Raw genomic sequence first — 13192 nt, 5'->3', positions numbered from 1 at the left:
AATCAACAAGGGGTAGACTTTTTCCAACAAAAATATATAGAGGAATAAATAAATGCAACTGGACAGTTGTTTCACACAAATTTCTGCATCTTTTCCTGTTTTAGTGCTGCAGGGCTTAAAATGATGACAATTTCAAAATTAACAATTGTTTTTCCCTCAGATGTTTTTCTTTTCTCCTGACCTCACTGTGTCACAATGTCACTTTTGTTATATTCCAAAAAAAGGACTGCCAGACACAGACCCCGGTGCCTGCATCTTCTGAAACATGCAGTTCAACATGGTGTAATAGCACAAGCAGTTCTCATAAAATTTTCTCAGTGAAAGCGAGTCCAATGACGTCATGATTTTCACAGTTACATTTTTTATTGTAAAGGTGGTTTCTTAGAAAATTGCCATGTGATACAGAGACAAAGAAAGAAACAAATCTACAGAAAATCCTTTGGTGATGACATTCTTATTATAACAGAAAAGAAAACTGCAACACAATCTGCTAGGTAATATTAAAAAAAGATTATACAGATCACACTCATCAAGGTAACACTATGAAAAGTGCAATGAAAACAATACATAAAAACAGTGTGATGTAACGAAGGGCCCCCGTAAAGTCTTCTGTATGCTGAGCTGTCAGTTTACAGTTTGTAATACTGTGGAAATCTCTGCAATGTTTTCCATCAACCTCTTTTGCAGCAAACTCTCTGAACCAACAAAGGCAAATACAGTCATTTAGCTATCTGTTTTAAGACAACATCTACGGCAGAGAAAGCGAAATGTCCAATCAAAAAGAATCATCTTTGCACATGCTAAAGTAAGATCTTCTGACAGAGCGAGAGCTATCGCAGGTTTAATGCTACATCAGCTGAAACGACAAATAAACAGCAGTACAGTATATAAAGACTACTCTTAACAGTATAAAACATCTCCATTTAAATGTATCTGTTTATTAGGGAAAGTGGTTTTTAGTACTTACATAGTAGTGTCATTATAAGTGTTGTGGTTAGATATACAGTACATCCACAAGTCTTTAAAGACTTCCTGTATGAGCATCTATGTCTTGCAAAAAGAATTCTACATCTTCAGCTTATGCCTTTTCTCAATTAGGTGACAGTTGCCAATTTAAACTTTTTCATACAAGGGTTCAAAGTTTGATTAGTACAACTTTTGAACGTTGCTCTGCACTTTATGTTGGGGACGGTGCTTCCAGTGATGTAGTGGTATCTTGATGTGTTTTTATTTCATGCTATTTCATACTTCTACTCTACTACTCAGAGGGAAACAGTGTAACATACTGTATGCTGAGCTTATAAAATATGATGCTCTGTTATGGATTACACGAAGCAACGGTATATAAAATTGTTCAAATTAGCTCCAGCACTTTGTACTTTACTTTAAGTACAAATGGCTAATAATACATCTGTACTTCAACTTAAGTGCCTTATTCAACGCAGGACTTTTACTTGTAATGGAGATCTGAACACTTCCTCCACCACTGATCAACCCATAGGTGCTGTGGCTGCCGGTGCAACGCTGTTAACTAACATTGTGTCATCGTCTCTTTCTAGAGCTGTTCTCCCTGTAGCTCCTAACTGTTGTGAATGTCCTCGCTGTCAAATTGTTTTCCTGTTTAATACTGCGCCTTGCTGTGTTTGCTTCATATTTGTAGTTGTGTGTGCCCACTTAGCAAGCTACTAGTGTTTTTAACAAAAATCCTCCATATCATGAAGTACATGGATTATGAAATGACAACAAGGGAGTGGACTTTTGTTCTCAGAGTTTGTCCTTAATGCGCTTCTTCCCAGGCTTGGTGCTGCTCTAAGAGTTACTTAAGTTGCCTGCCTTTAAGGCTAAAGTCAGGGAACAAAAATCCCCCAGAGCAGAGGTGGGTGTATGATGTCCCATGAGTATTTTTCTCAGAAAATATGAGCAGATTACGGGGAAATACCAGGATCTCTTCCCTAACCATATTTCATACCCCAACGTCCAAAACTACTGAAAATACACAAAAAAATTTTCAATGGCAAAGCGACTGTAGTTTCTTTCTTCTACAATCCTTGAAAAGCTGATTTTATTTTTTGCAGGACACAGAAATAACTCTCTAATTCTTCCATTGTGTTCTAAAGTAAAAGTCAGCCCTGTTAACTAAATACCTACAATGGCTTCACTAAACAGCACAGTATCATCTTCTGCTTTTTCCCTCCTTTCTTCTCCCCTCCAGCCGACTTACCTAACCTCATCTCCTTTTCCCAAAATGTCAAACTAACCCATCATCTCACCCTCACCTCACATCCCTGTACACAAAAAGTTCATCCCTATCGTCATCTTTAACAAATAAACCCATATTTTCACACATTGCGTATTTAACCCGCTGTTCCCCTCCACTGTAGCTCAGTAGTGCCCCCTAGCAGGGATGAACGTTACAGGCACGGATCTCCTTCAGGTCCTTACAACTCTCCATCAGAGAGGCTTTAGCTCTTTTCTTCACCATCATTGAACGTTCCTGGATCCCCCCTCCACATGGTTTGGTACAGTCCGTCCAGCTGGTCCACGGCTTCCTCCTGCAATCTGCAGGAAGAAACAGTAGCATGTCAACTCGGGTCTCGTTAATCGCTTATTATGACACTAAAACAGATTCTTTCTACCATTCTTTCGTCCACCTCTCTCGTCCTTTTTTTTTGTACTTTTTTTGCACTTCCTGAGCTTGCATTTCTTCCTCTGGATGCTCTCGGGACAAGGTCTGCCTCCGAACTGTGGCTCCAGTTTGATCATACGGGTCCGAATGGTGTGCCCTTTACCGCAGGACTTGTTGCACTCAGCCCACTCAGACCACTCAGACATCATGCAGTCGACAGCTGGAAGGAGGAACAGAAGGAGGGGAACAAGAGGATATGTCAGTAAAGGGGAGGCAGACAATTAAATGCCAGATTGATATGCAAAGAACAAATATAAGGCCAGGAAAACATTTTGTAGCACATTTCTTCCATTGATTGATAAACTCAAGATGACGTTTAGCAGTCTGAGTTCAGTTGTGCACTTGCCAGCTCCCAGTCACTTCTCTGCCCTTCACTCTAAATGTCGTTCCGTCACTGAACACTCAGTGACGTCTGTGACATTGACCCAGCTAAACATTGGGCTGATGAGGTCAGCTTACCCAGTTCAGTTCCTCTGGACAGTGTGTGATCAAGCGATATGGAGCGCTGGGCAGACAAAGCTTTTTTTTTTCTGCAGTTTTCTATCGCAGTACTCTCAGTCAACCCCATAATTTTAGCCACAGCATGAGAAATACTATTCCAGTAAAACAAGTCCACTACAATTTATAATAGATTTCTTGCAGCAGCCATGTTGGAAATTGGACTGTGCAACTGCAGAAACTCAAAGACACCCGACCAAAATTTCTGACCTGACAGAAATCCAACCAGTCCTCTGACAGCTAGATCATAGATAGTAGATTGTACAGATAGTTAAGCAAACCTTGTGGCCATTATCAAACTGCACATCAAATGACAACCAATTCTAAACAATTTGAAAATTAGGCAGGGGTTCAAATCGGGCTTCATCCATACAGTGCCTGCCTGGTTTGTGCATATATGGGCATTTAAGATTCATTTCTAGCACATTTCCAGTTAGACAACATGCTCCTACCATCACAGCTGTTTTAATGCAGGGCTGTTTTCAGTCTGAATCCCTGCTAATTCATTATTCTCCATTCTCATGTCTGCTCAATAGCAAGTGTTTACCATTTTCAATCCTCTGCTCCCCCTCACTCTATAAGTTACCAAGGTCTGAGGGAAAGTGAAGGGGGCATACTAAATAATTACTGAAATGCAACATGGATATGGAGAATAAATCTTGGTCAATGGCCATGGAAATAGGAAAGGCATGATTTATGGGGGCTAAGTGTGGCAGGGCCACTGTGTTACGCCCTGGAGGATGCCATGTTGATACCCAGATTAACACAGGTGCTTTGTGAAGGTAAAAGAAAATGTTTTTTGTAAGATTCTTTTGTAATTTTGGCCATTTCTATTAGTAAACAGAATTTTTTTACCAGTATAATTGTGAAGATCCAGGGAAGCAGCAACATTGTAGACCAGAGTCCATTAGATTAGATTGGAAAACTTTGTTAATACCCAGAAGGGAAATTAGTTCAGTCACTTGTGAAAAGTGATAAATTACAAAGGAGACAGAAAGGTCAGAGCAGACAATATATAAAAAAATAATAAAGTACCACATACCAAGAGTACATGTGTAGCAGGGGAGCCTAGCCACTAAATAAATACACTTCTAAAAACAATAGAATTAATATGACCAATTCATAAACACAATGCTAAACATAAGGCATGCACCTGAAAATGGGAACAATAAAACATGCAATAGTTATGAAATGAGACCTCAGAATTAACACTAAATAGAACGCATATGAAAGAAAAGCAGGAAACAGGCCAGCCTCGGGGCAGTTAGGGCTTGCAACACAAGCTGTCAGATGATCGGACTGGTTGTTATTAATTATTCATTTAAAAAATGTAAGAAAAGAAATAGAAAAAAAAAGTTTAAAACCTGGCCGATCCTGCAACCACTTCCTGACCTTTACTTGCCGTTCTGGACTCCAACAGTGTCAACACATACTTTCTGAAACTGTTAGAAATGAGGGCCAAACCTACTAACATCAGACCCAGCTGGAACACATCTTTAACGCAGGGCACAGAAAACAGCTCTGTGTGAAAGCAGTTTTGTACTTTGTTACTTACGGCACTCGGGCAGCATGCACTTCTCTGCCTGCTCCAGCTCCTCGGTGCACTCTGCAGGATCAGACTTCAGCATCCTCTGACGAGTCCGTACGCCCCGCCCACACGTCACACTACACTCACTCCACTCAGACCAGGGTGACAGCATGCAAGGGATGGTATCTGCAAACACACACAAGCACAAGAATTCAAACACAAAAACCACAATAGCATCAAAATGAAAGGAAATAAATATTTGATAACTTACGGCACTCTGGCATCATGCATTTCTCCACTTCGGCCACCTCGGTCTTACACATTGATCCGTCTATAGGAGGCATCTTCACCATCCGCTCACGTCTTCTCATGCCCAACCCACAGGTGACGCTGCAGGGGTCCCACTCGCCCCACTCAGTCACCACACAGCTACTGGATGCTGTGGGCAAAAAAACAAAACAAAACACAAATTCCCATACAGTATGTCAGTGTTTCAGTATTTGCCAGTTCCATCATAAAGAGATCCAGTTTTGGCTTTTACTGCTGAAGTCAAATCATTTGGCTCGATTTTAGAGAATATTTACCATGATTATTATCTATCTTCTTTATTTCTCACATCAGAGAAATAAGTCTCAAATGATGAGACTTTGCGTAAGTTACGTTCAGCCTCTTAGATTGAGCAAATAGTAATAAAATGTCATTTACAAACACGGTAATAGATGGTTACATTAAAAATGTGGCACATTGTCTAAAACTGCAGCAGCCTTTATCAGACTTCGTGAGTCCAGGTTATGTGATTTAAGTAACTAACTGAACAGTGCTTTTTAATTTGAATTCTGTCAGCTCTTACAGCCAACCAACTACCTAGAACCAGTGGATTTGGGATAACTGCACAAAATGAACTTTGCAGAATACTTTTCAAAAACTGATTTAATGAGCTTCAAGTGCATTTTTAAAATTCTACCAAACATTGGCTTTAATGTTTATTTGTATTTATTTATTTATTTATATTAATTACTCTTTTACTGTGTCTGTACTGTGGGACCTCTGCTCTAGATAGGACAGTGGTTCACTCAAGTAAAAGTAAAAATACTGTAATGTAAAATATACTACATCACAAGTAAAATACATTCAAACCCCTTCACCTTACATTAAATTTTTCAAAGTAAAAGCATGCCCTTAAAGTTCTGAAATTAAAAGTGTACTCATTGTGCCCTTTCATACTTGTCTAGAATTCTGTTGTATTTTATAATATTATTTTAATATTTTATATTTTAACGTGTTTTAAAATGAAAAGTAACTAGGAATTATAGGTGTGACAAAGATGCAGTGGATTAGAAAGTAAAACTTTTTTTCTCTGAACTGAAGTAGAAGTAAAAACGTAGCATCAGATGGAAATTATTTGAGTAAATGTACTTACCACAGTACTGTACACGGGCTCATAGTTAGAAAACAGGAAAATACTGTGTTTTAAATCTAGTCATTAGAATATATATATTTCATTAACTTAAAGATAATATAAGCATACTAAGCAACCATAAGCACACGTGAATGTTTATATCTGAACATATGGCCACTTGTGGTGAATAATATAAAAGTCTCCAGATAAAGTGAAGCTCTGATAATTTAATATCTGTTACACAGGTTTCGAAAATAAAATAAAACTGCACTTCACTTCTTACATTTGTAGAGGTGAACACAACTCACCACTCATTAGACAGTTGGCAAAAACAGCTGGCTCAAATTATAGGCACTGTTGATTTGGCCACATCATGGACAAAATGAAATTAGAATATTTTAAAATTGAGGAACTGGTTGAGTGCACTTAAATTCAAACATACCCGCTCAAACACACAGTAATATATGAAGAAAGACTCACAGCATTCATCGTTGACGACGCACTTGTCCGTCTCCTCAGTGTGGAGCTGGCAGAGCGAGCCGTCCTCAGGATATTGCTTGACATATCGCTCTCTAGACCTCATCCCCATCCCACAGGACACACTGCAGGCCGACCAGCTGATCCACTCCGACATCATACACGTTGATGGCTCTGTCCACCAGGAAAAGAGAAAAACAAGAAGTCTACCTTGCAACAGATATCATGAAAAGAACATCTTGACATTTTATAGTTTATTTTTCATATCTCTTGTTATAATAAGAACAATTCTGCATTTGTCCTCGAGCTCTTGTAAAAATGGTTTCTTTGCAGGTGCAGTTGCCTTGTTGCCATTCCTCATTGCAACCAGTACATAAGTGAGTCCACTGCTGGAGTTGACTATTTATTTCAATGTGTAATATAACCAACTTATGTTTGGTCAAATAATTTCGGCTGCCACTGCAAAAGTTCTGTGTTAGGTGCACTTTGAAATTAAACCACACGTCAGGACATATTCCACTGTTCCAGCAGAGGTAATAAAAAGACAGGTGTTGTGACTATACTATGTTTGGGGTCAACTTGCCTTCTTTCAGAAGGGCAACAAGTGTAGACATACAAAGAGACTGAAAAGGTTAAAGGTAAGATTCAGCTGCAGAAAAGCACCTTGGAGGTGATGAAAAGTTGTTTTATTATGAAGAGGCTCTCAACTAAATCTGTTGACTTATACCCAGTGGTAATGGTAATGGTAACAGCCGGAGGAATTCTCTACATGATGTTAGAGAATTCGATACTTCAGTGGTTCCTCACCTTTTCCTATAAAAGGAAAAACATACTGGTATCCCAGAAGTCTTTGCTCCAGCAATGTTTAAAAGAGCATGCATGATTTAGAAATGTCTAGGCAGACAAACTGACAAACAAGCAAATTGTTGTACAATGGCCAACAAATAACACAAATCATGTGAGTATTAAATTTTTAGTTTATGACAGGGTTGATATTCTGCTGTTTGTGATACAGTGATTGGAAAATTGTTCTTTCATCATTGCGTAGGTTGGTTTCTCTTATTGTTTCTCCTTCCCACCTTTTCTTGGCCCTATGCTAGGCCCAAAAGTACACCCCTCTGATGCAGAGTGGCCCTGCAGTCCCCTTTCAATAACAAATAATAATAGCTTTTATTAAAATTAAACAGAGCACACATTAGGATGTTGGGTGTCTTTTAAGAGGCAATTTTAACTTTGCTGATTCGTATTTCCCTCTATCTGTTACTAATAGGGCTTTTAATAAGCTTAGTGCCCCCCACCCCCTACTGATGCACAGCAATGCCCACAGATACAATCTATAATTTCAACAGTGGCCAGTTTTTAATCCATCTTGTTGTTTTATGTTTATTTTTATTTATTAAGTTTTGGAGACCCCGCGACCCTGTACGCAGGATAAGCGGTTGACGATGGATGGATGGATGGAAGTTTTGGAGATATTTCTGCTGATGAAGCTTTTCTTCTCTGTTCCTGTTACACAAACTGGTGAGTCACATTTTAATTTGTTTAGCAGCTGCTTGCTTTTTTTATTCAGATTTTAATCATTCTGGATGTTTAAAGCTGTGTTTTATAATTATTTTATTACACACAGCCCGCGGCAGTGTTATTGATATTTCTATAGTAAAACACTTTAGGGAGACGTTAAGCAGCTGCAGGTGTATTAGCACTCCCATTGTTGTTGGCTGTGTTTTATCAGAGATCCAACCACAGTCATAAGCTTATAGTTTCTGTAGTTATATAGTTTCTGAGTGTGTGATGTTGGCCTGATGCTGACTTTATTACTTATTTAATGTGGTTTCACATTATTGAACTCTTATTCTACTCTTACTCTTACAGTAGTAGAGTAGTAGTACACAGTTACAATTTTTTCATACTGAGATACTTGGATCCGGATAATATTTTTCCATAAACATAGTGTACATTTCCAACAATTGGGTGTTCAGTCTCTTTCTGATGAATACAGTAGGAGAAGCCACCAACCCAGTGATTAATTGCCAAATCTGTGCTACCACCTGAGCCACAACTTCTACAGTACAAAGTTGCAATGGTATGGAGATAAAAGAAAGACTAATTCATTATTGAATAATAATTTTAATTAGTACATAGAAGAATTACTGTATAAACAACTTCTTAAATAAATTGTAAAAGCCATTTATTTATTTCTGTATTTCTTAATTTTTGTATCTGTATGTTAAGAAGGTAAGTTGTTCTAGTCTCTCTCTTAAGCCTGATTTATACTTCTGCATCTTTCTGCAAGTATACCGCCAAAACGCTAGTGGCGGTAGCGTTATAGTGTCCACTGTGTTGACTTCTGCCAGCCAAGCCAGCATGAATGGGGGTATAATGATAAATGTGCAGCTCTCCTAGACTAGACTCCTAGACTAAATAGCATCTTTTCTTTATGATCAGCTATATTTGCTTTTAAGTGTTTTAATTACAGCATTTATTTATGTGCTTATTTATTTATCAATGAATAAGTCATTATCATTTTTTGTCCTCCATACATTGAGGATACAGTGAGGAATTTGTCCCTAACATGAAATAGATGTGATGTGGGAGGCAGCCTGTCCTCTTCAGAAAAACGACCAAACAGGATGTTTATGCAGCATGTTATTACAAACCATGTTTACGTGAATTGTGGCAGTGACCTCTAGTGGCTGGACGGTAGCAAATGAGGTGATATATAAATAGCGAGAAAGTCCACATTGGGAGGTGGATTGGTAGAGGGACTGGTTAAACCAACATAGTCTTTCACGCAGGAGAGCTGCTTTCGAGTCCCTAGTGAAACCAAGTAAGTAGTGAGTTATTTTGATTTTTAAGACTTCCGTCACGTGACTTATGTGACTTTTGTCATGGGCTTAACACGAGTTCCTTCACCGTGATATGCATCATGACTTACTTAATGTAGTTAAGGTCTGTTGGACTAGAATGGGAAACACTTATATGTGTCCTTTTGGGAGGCATGGATAAAACAACCTATTTTGTTGTTTAGGTTTGCGGACTTGTTGGTGGGAGGACACCCATGTGAAAGCATGTTGGACGCTTGGTACTTATCAGCTTTATCAACCAACTCAGAGCTCCCAGAATGAGTTTTTTCAGCTTTAGTAGCTTTTGAAGAACACTTTAGCAGGCATGACTCCTCACAGGAATACTTGAACCCAGGTCCTCCAGTTACAGGACACTCTCCCTACACATCACACTACAATTCTCTCTAGCTGCTGTTTAGATTACAGTCTGTTAAATCATCTCAAAGTCGAAGGTGCTCTTCCTCAGAAACTGCTTCAACTCTCTTTTAATAAGGCAAGTTGCCCGAAGGACAGTCCTTTTCACAAGGTGGGCCTGAGAGAGTGAAAGTCAGTATGTATGACCCCAGCTTGTTTCAGCTGAAAAGAGAACTGCTTAGCCTTAACAAGGCTCCACTCTGGTGTATTTTATCACTATTAACTAACTAGGATGGCGCTTCAAGATCTCCCTATTCTTCACTTACTTAGTCATTGACGAGTCTAACTGCCCTTTACTGCCGTCTCGCTCTCCTTCAAACACCTATTCTGAGAGTGTAGTCCTGGTACAGAGAGTATATTAAAGTTAGAAAAGGGGGAGTCTGTCAAGAGTTGGCGCAAACAGACCTTATAAACAGGAATTTATTTAGAAATGACAGATGAACTTTGAACAACTTGGCATGGGTTTTCTTTTACTCTCAACACACTTTCTGCCTTCTAGCAAACTGTGAACAGCATTGCTTACCAGCTGTGGCCTAATAAAGCAGAACTAAGTGAATCATTAATAAAAGATACAGGTGTCTCCAGCTCGGATGAGGCATCTAGAGAGCCAAAGTGTTTTCCAGGAATATTAATCATCCTGGGCATCGGCCACCATCCTCCTGCCCTTCCGTGAACCCCACAATTATCAATCTCCCACAGCATGCTAGCAGAGCGCTAAATGAAAACAAAGGAGAGGTGGTCAGGAACAAAACGCTGTCCGTGTTTCTGTCTGATAATCGATAAGAGGAGCAGTGAAGGGTGTGCGTGTGCGTGTGTGTGTGAGGCACTCCTTCAGCCTTGAACTGCTTCACTCATCTGGTAACTGTTGGACATCCTGGGAGTGAGGGGAAGACAGACGCTGACTGTGCTGCCTCTCAGCATTTGTTCCAAACTGACAACTTCACTGGAAATTGGACAAAAGCAAAGGTGTTTTGTGCTTGTGCGTGTGTTTGTTGAGGGATCAGGAGTTGTTACTTGCAGCAAAAGAGCATCAAACTGACTGCTTTGATGGAAATCAGACAGAAAAGTTACTCCTTTGACAACAAATGAGATAAATTGAGAGAAGGAGGAAAAGCTGACGCTAATTTGCTTAAAACACATCTGTCATCAGCTTTGATACTTAGATTGCCCTGAACCAAGAATCATCTCCCATCTTAAATATATTTGAGGGGTTTGCATCTTCACTTTGTTTCTGTATCTTAATGAGATTCCTCAACATACACAGTCCTCCTGTTGTTCTTATTATCTTTAACGTAACATTGAAAGCACGGTGCGTTGATTTCTTTTAGTCAAAGACAAATGCGATTAAATCCTGGTTTAAACATCGTGGATGCGGGACGATGCTCAGCATTAACAGCTAATCCACATAATCTGTTATGTTTCAGTGAAGTAATTAGGGTATCCAATCACCAGTGTTTACACTGTGTGATTAGGGATTTACTGCATTTTGTGACATATCCTCTTGATGTAACCATATCAACTCAACTCAAGGGAGACAGATATTTGCAGGCTTCACCGTCTTTTACTGACGGGATCTGCTTTCACAGTCTCCAGATCTAATCATCGAGGAGCCACCCATTTCCTTCTGTTTTACCTGTTTCTTTACACACACTGAATAATCATTCACAATAATAACCCCAATTGTCATGTAATGGCTGCACAATTAAATTTCTCGATAAATAAAATATCTCCATAAAATATAAATGAGGCAGCAGCTTTGTGTTTTCGCTACAGATTCCATCAGTTAAGCCAAAATTGTTTTGAGTCAGGATGAGATAAACACCTCGCCTTTAATCTGCTTATTATTTTGAGGTTTCACTGATCGCCCCTCTTGTTGATAGGAAGTGAACGCCCCAACTCTGAAAGGATTACAGTGAAAGAAACGCAATCTTTATTTTTTGATGTGTATTTGTGTAATGAAGTGCTGCAGAGACAAGGATATCAGTGTGTTTATATTCATGCAAAACAATTACATTGTTTGACTTTTTGGAGGTCAAAGGAATTTACGCTAAAGTCACATAGCATCAAAAGAGCTCAATGAGTTGAGAAGCAAAGCAACAATTACCCTGAAACAAAGTGCCTGTTAGTGTTTGTGTATATGTACATACTGTGTAGTACGGCCACATACAGGTGCCTTATGAAAAGTTCATTGTGAGCACCAGAACCTGACAGAGATTAAAGACTCAGGAAACCTTTGCAGGTGTTTTGAGCTCTTCTCAGGTCGACGTTTTAGTATTATAAATTCTTTATTCTAAAATTCTAATTTTGAGCATTTTGAAATACTAGAGTTTTGATTTCTGTGAGCTGTAAGATATAATCATCAAGATTGAATCAAAAAAAAAGAAACTTAAAATATATAACTAGAATACGTGACTTTTTTAATTAAATTACAGAGGAAAAATAACTTTTCCACAATATTAAAATTTTTCAAGATGCACCTGTACTGTAAGAAAGAAGGTTTGATGAGTGTGTATCCTGTATACTCCAAAGAACAAGACCATGAGGGCTACAGTATTTTGTAATTACCATCATGGGTGCAACATTTTACCTCACCACAATTTTTTTATTTAGAGGAGTATAAGAAAGTATTTTCTGCTGCGGAACTTTGAATATTGGTTGAAGAGAACACACTTTTTACTGCTGACATGTATTCATAACGCAAGAGGAAGGCTGTGTGTGACATATATTAGTTAAAGGGTCTTTTGTTGTCAGCTCAGCAAAAAGATCAGTGATTGACTGGGATATGAAAAGACTCCTTTATCTACATCATTTCTGTAAAAGGATTAAAAAATAGCACAGCAAGCTAACTTAATAAAGTGGCTTTAATTATATCACTGCACTGAAGAGTTCCTGCGCAAAGACACAGTAATAATAGGGAATTTACAACAATCACACTGAATCGGACCTGCTGTGAGCTTTTTAAAAGAAAACAAAAGTAGTTCAGGCAGGATGCCACGGAGAGAAGCAGAAAAGCTAAAATCACAAAGAGAAAAAAAAAGTCTGTATCCTTGCTGAACGTTAATGGAGCGTTAGTGTACGGTGACCTCCTTTATAATGGAAACGTTTTTTGCTGATGGCCCTATAGCGTTTTCATTGTCTGAACTACAGCCCGTCTGTGTTGACCCGGCCTTAGTCTCTCACCCTCCGTGTGCATTGGAAAAACAGTGTCACCAATTTTATGTTAAACTTAACTCACTACCTCTGTTTCAGTTACATTCATGTATCATGTTTTGCAGTATTTTCAATTAAATATTTCTGTAGTTATTGACAGCAGCTAGCATTCACTCTGGTCGTTGCTGGATCGAGTG

At 38.8% G+C, this 13192-nt stretch overlaps 1 protein-coding gene across 3 annotated transcripts in view; it reads right to left on the bottom strand.

Annotated features, from left to right (window-relative positions):
- Window positions 1-341: 341 nt before the first annotated feature.
- The window catches only part of LOC123961286 (spondin-1-like), a 110907-nt gene continuing 98056 nt past the window's right edge, over window positions 342-13192 (bottom strand). The window contains exons 12-16 of one of the 3 annotated variants that reach the window (XM_046036543.1): window positions 6592-6762; window positions 4984-5151; window positions 4740-4898; window positions 2637-2846; window positions 342-2559 (exon numbers count right to left, since the gene is read on the bottom strand). In XM_046036543.1, the coding sequence (XP_045892499.1) occupies window positions 2396-2559; window positions 2637-2846; window positions 4740-4898; window positions 4984-5151; window positions 6592-6762 (872 nt within the window). In that variant the 3' untranslated portion in view covers window positions 342-2395. The remainder of the gene's footprint in view (window positions 2560-2636; window positions 2847-4739; window positions 4899-4983; window positions 5152-6591; window positions 6763-13192) is intronic. The other 2 variants (XM_046036544.1, XM_046036545.1) reach the window with 2 other exon arrangements.

Source organism: Micropterus dolomieu, linkage group LG22 (assembly GCF_021292245.1).
Source record: "Micropterus dolomieu isolate WLL.071019.BEF.003 ecotype Adirondacks linkage group LG22, ASM2129224v1, whole genome shotgun sequence".
In the NCBI taxonomy this organism is placed as follows: domain Eukaryota; kingdom Metazoa; phylum Chordata; class Actinopteri; order Centrarchiformes; family Centrarchidae; genus Micropterus; species Micropterus dolomieu.
Note: the sequence above shows the minus strand (reverse complement) of the source record. Positions and strands in the feature narration are given on the sequence as shown.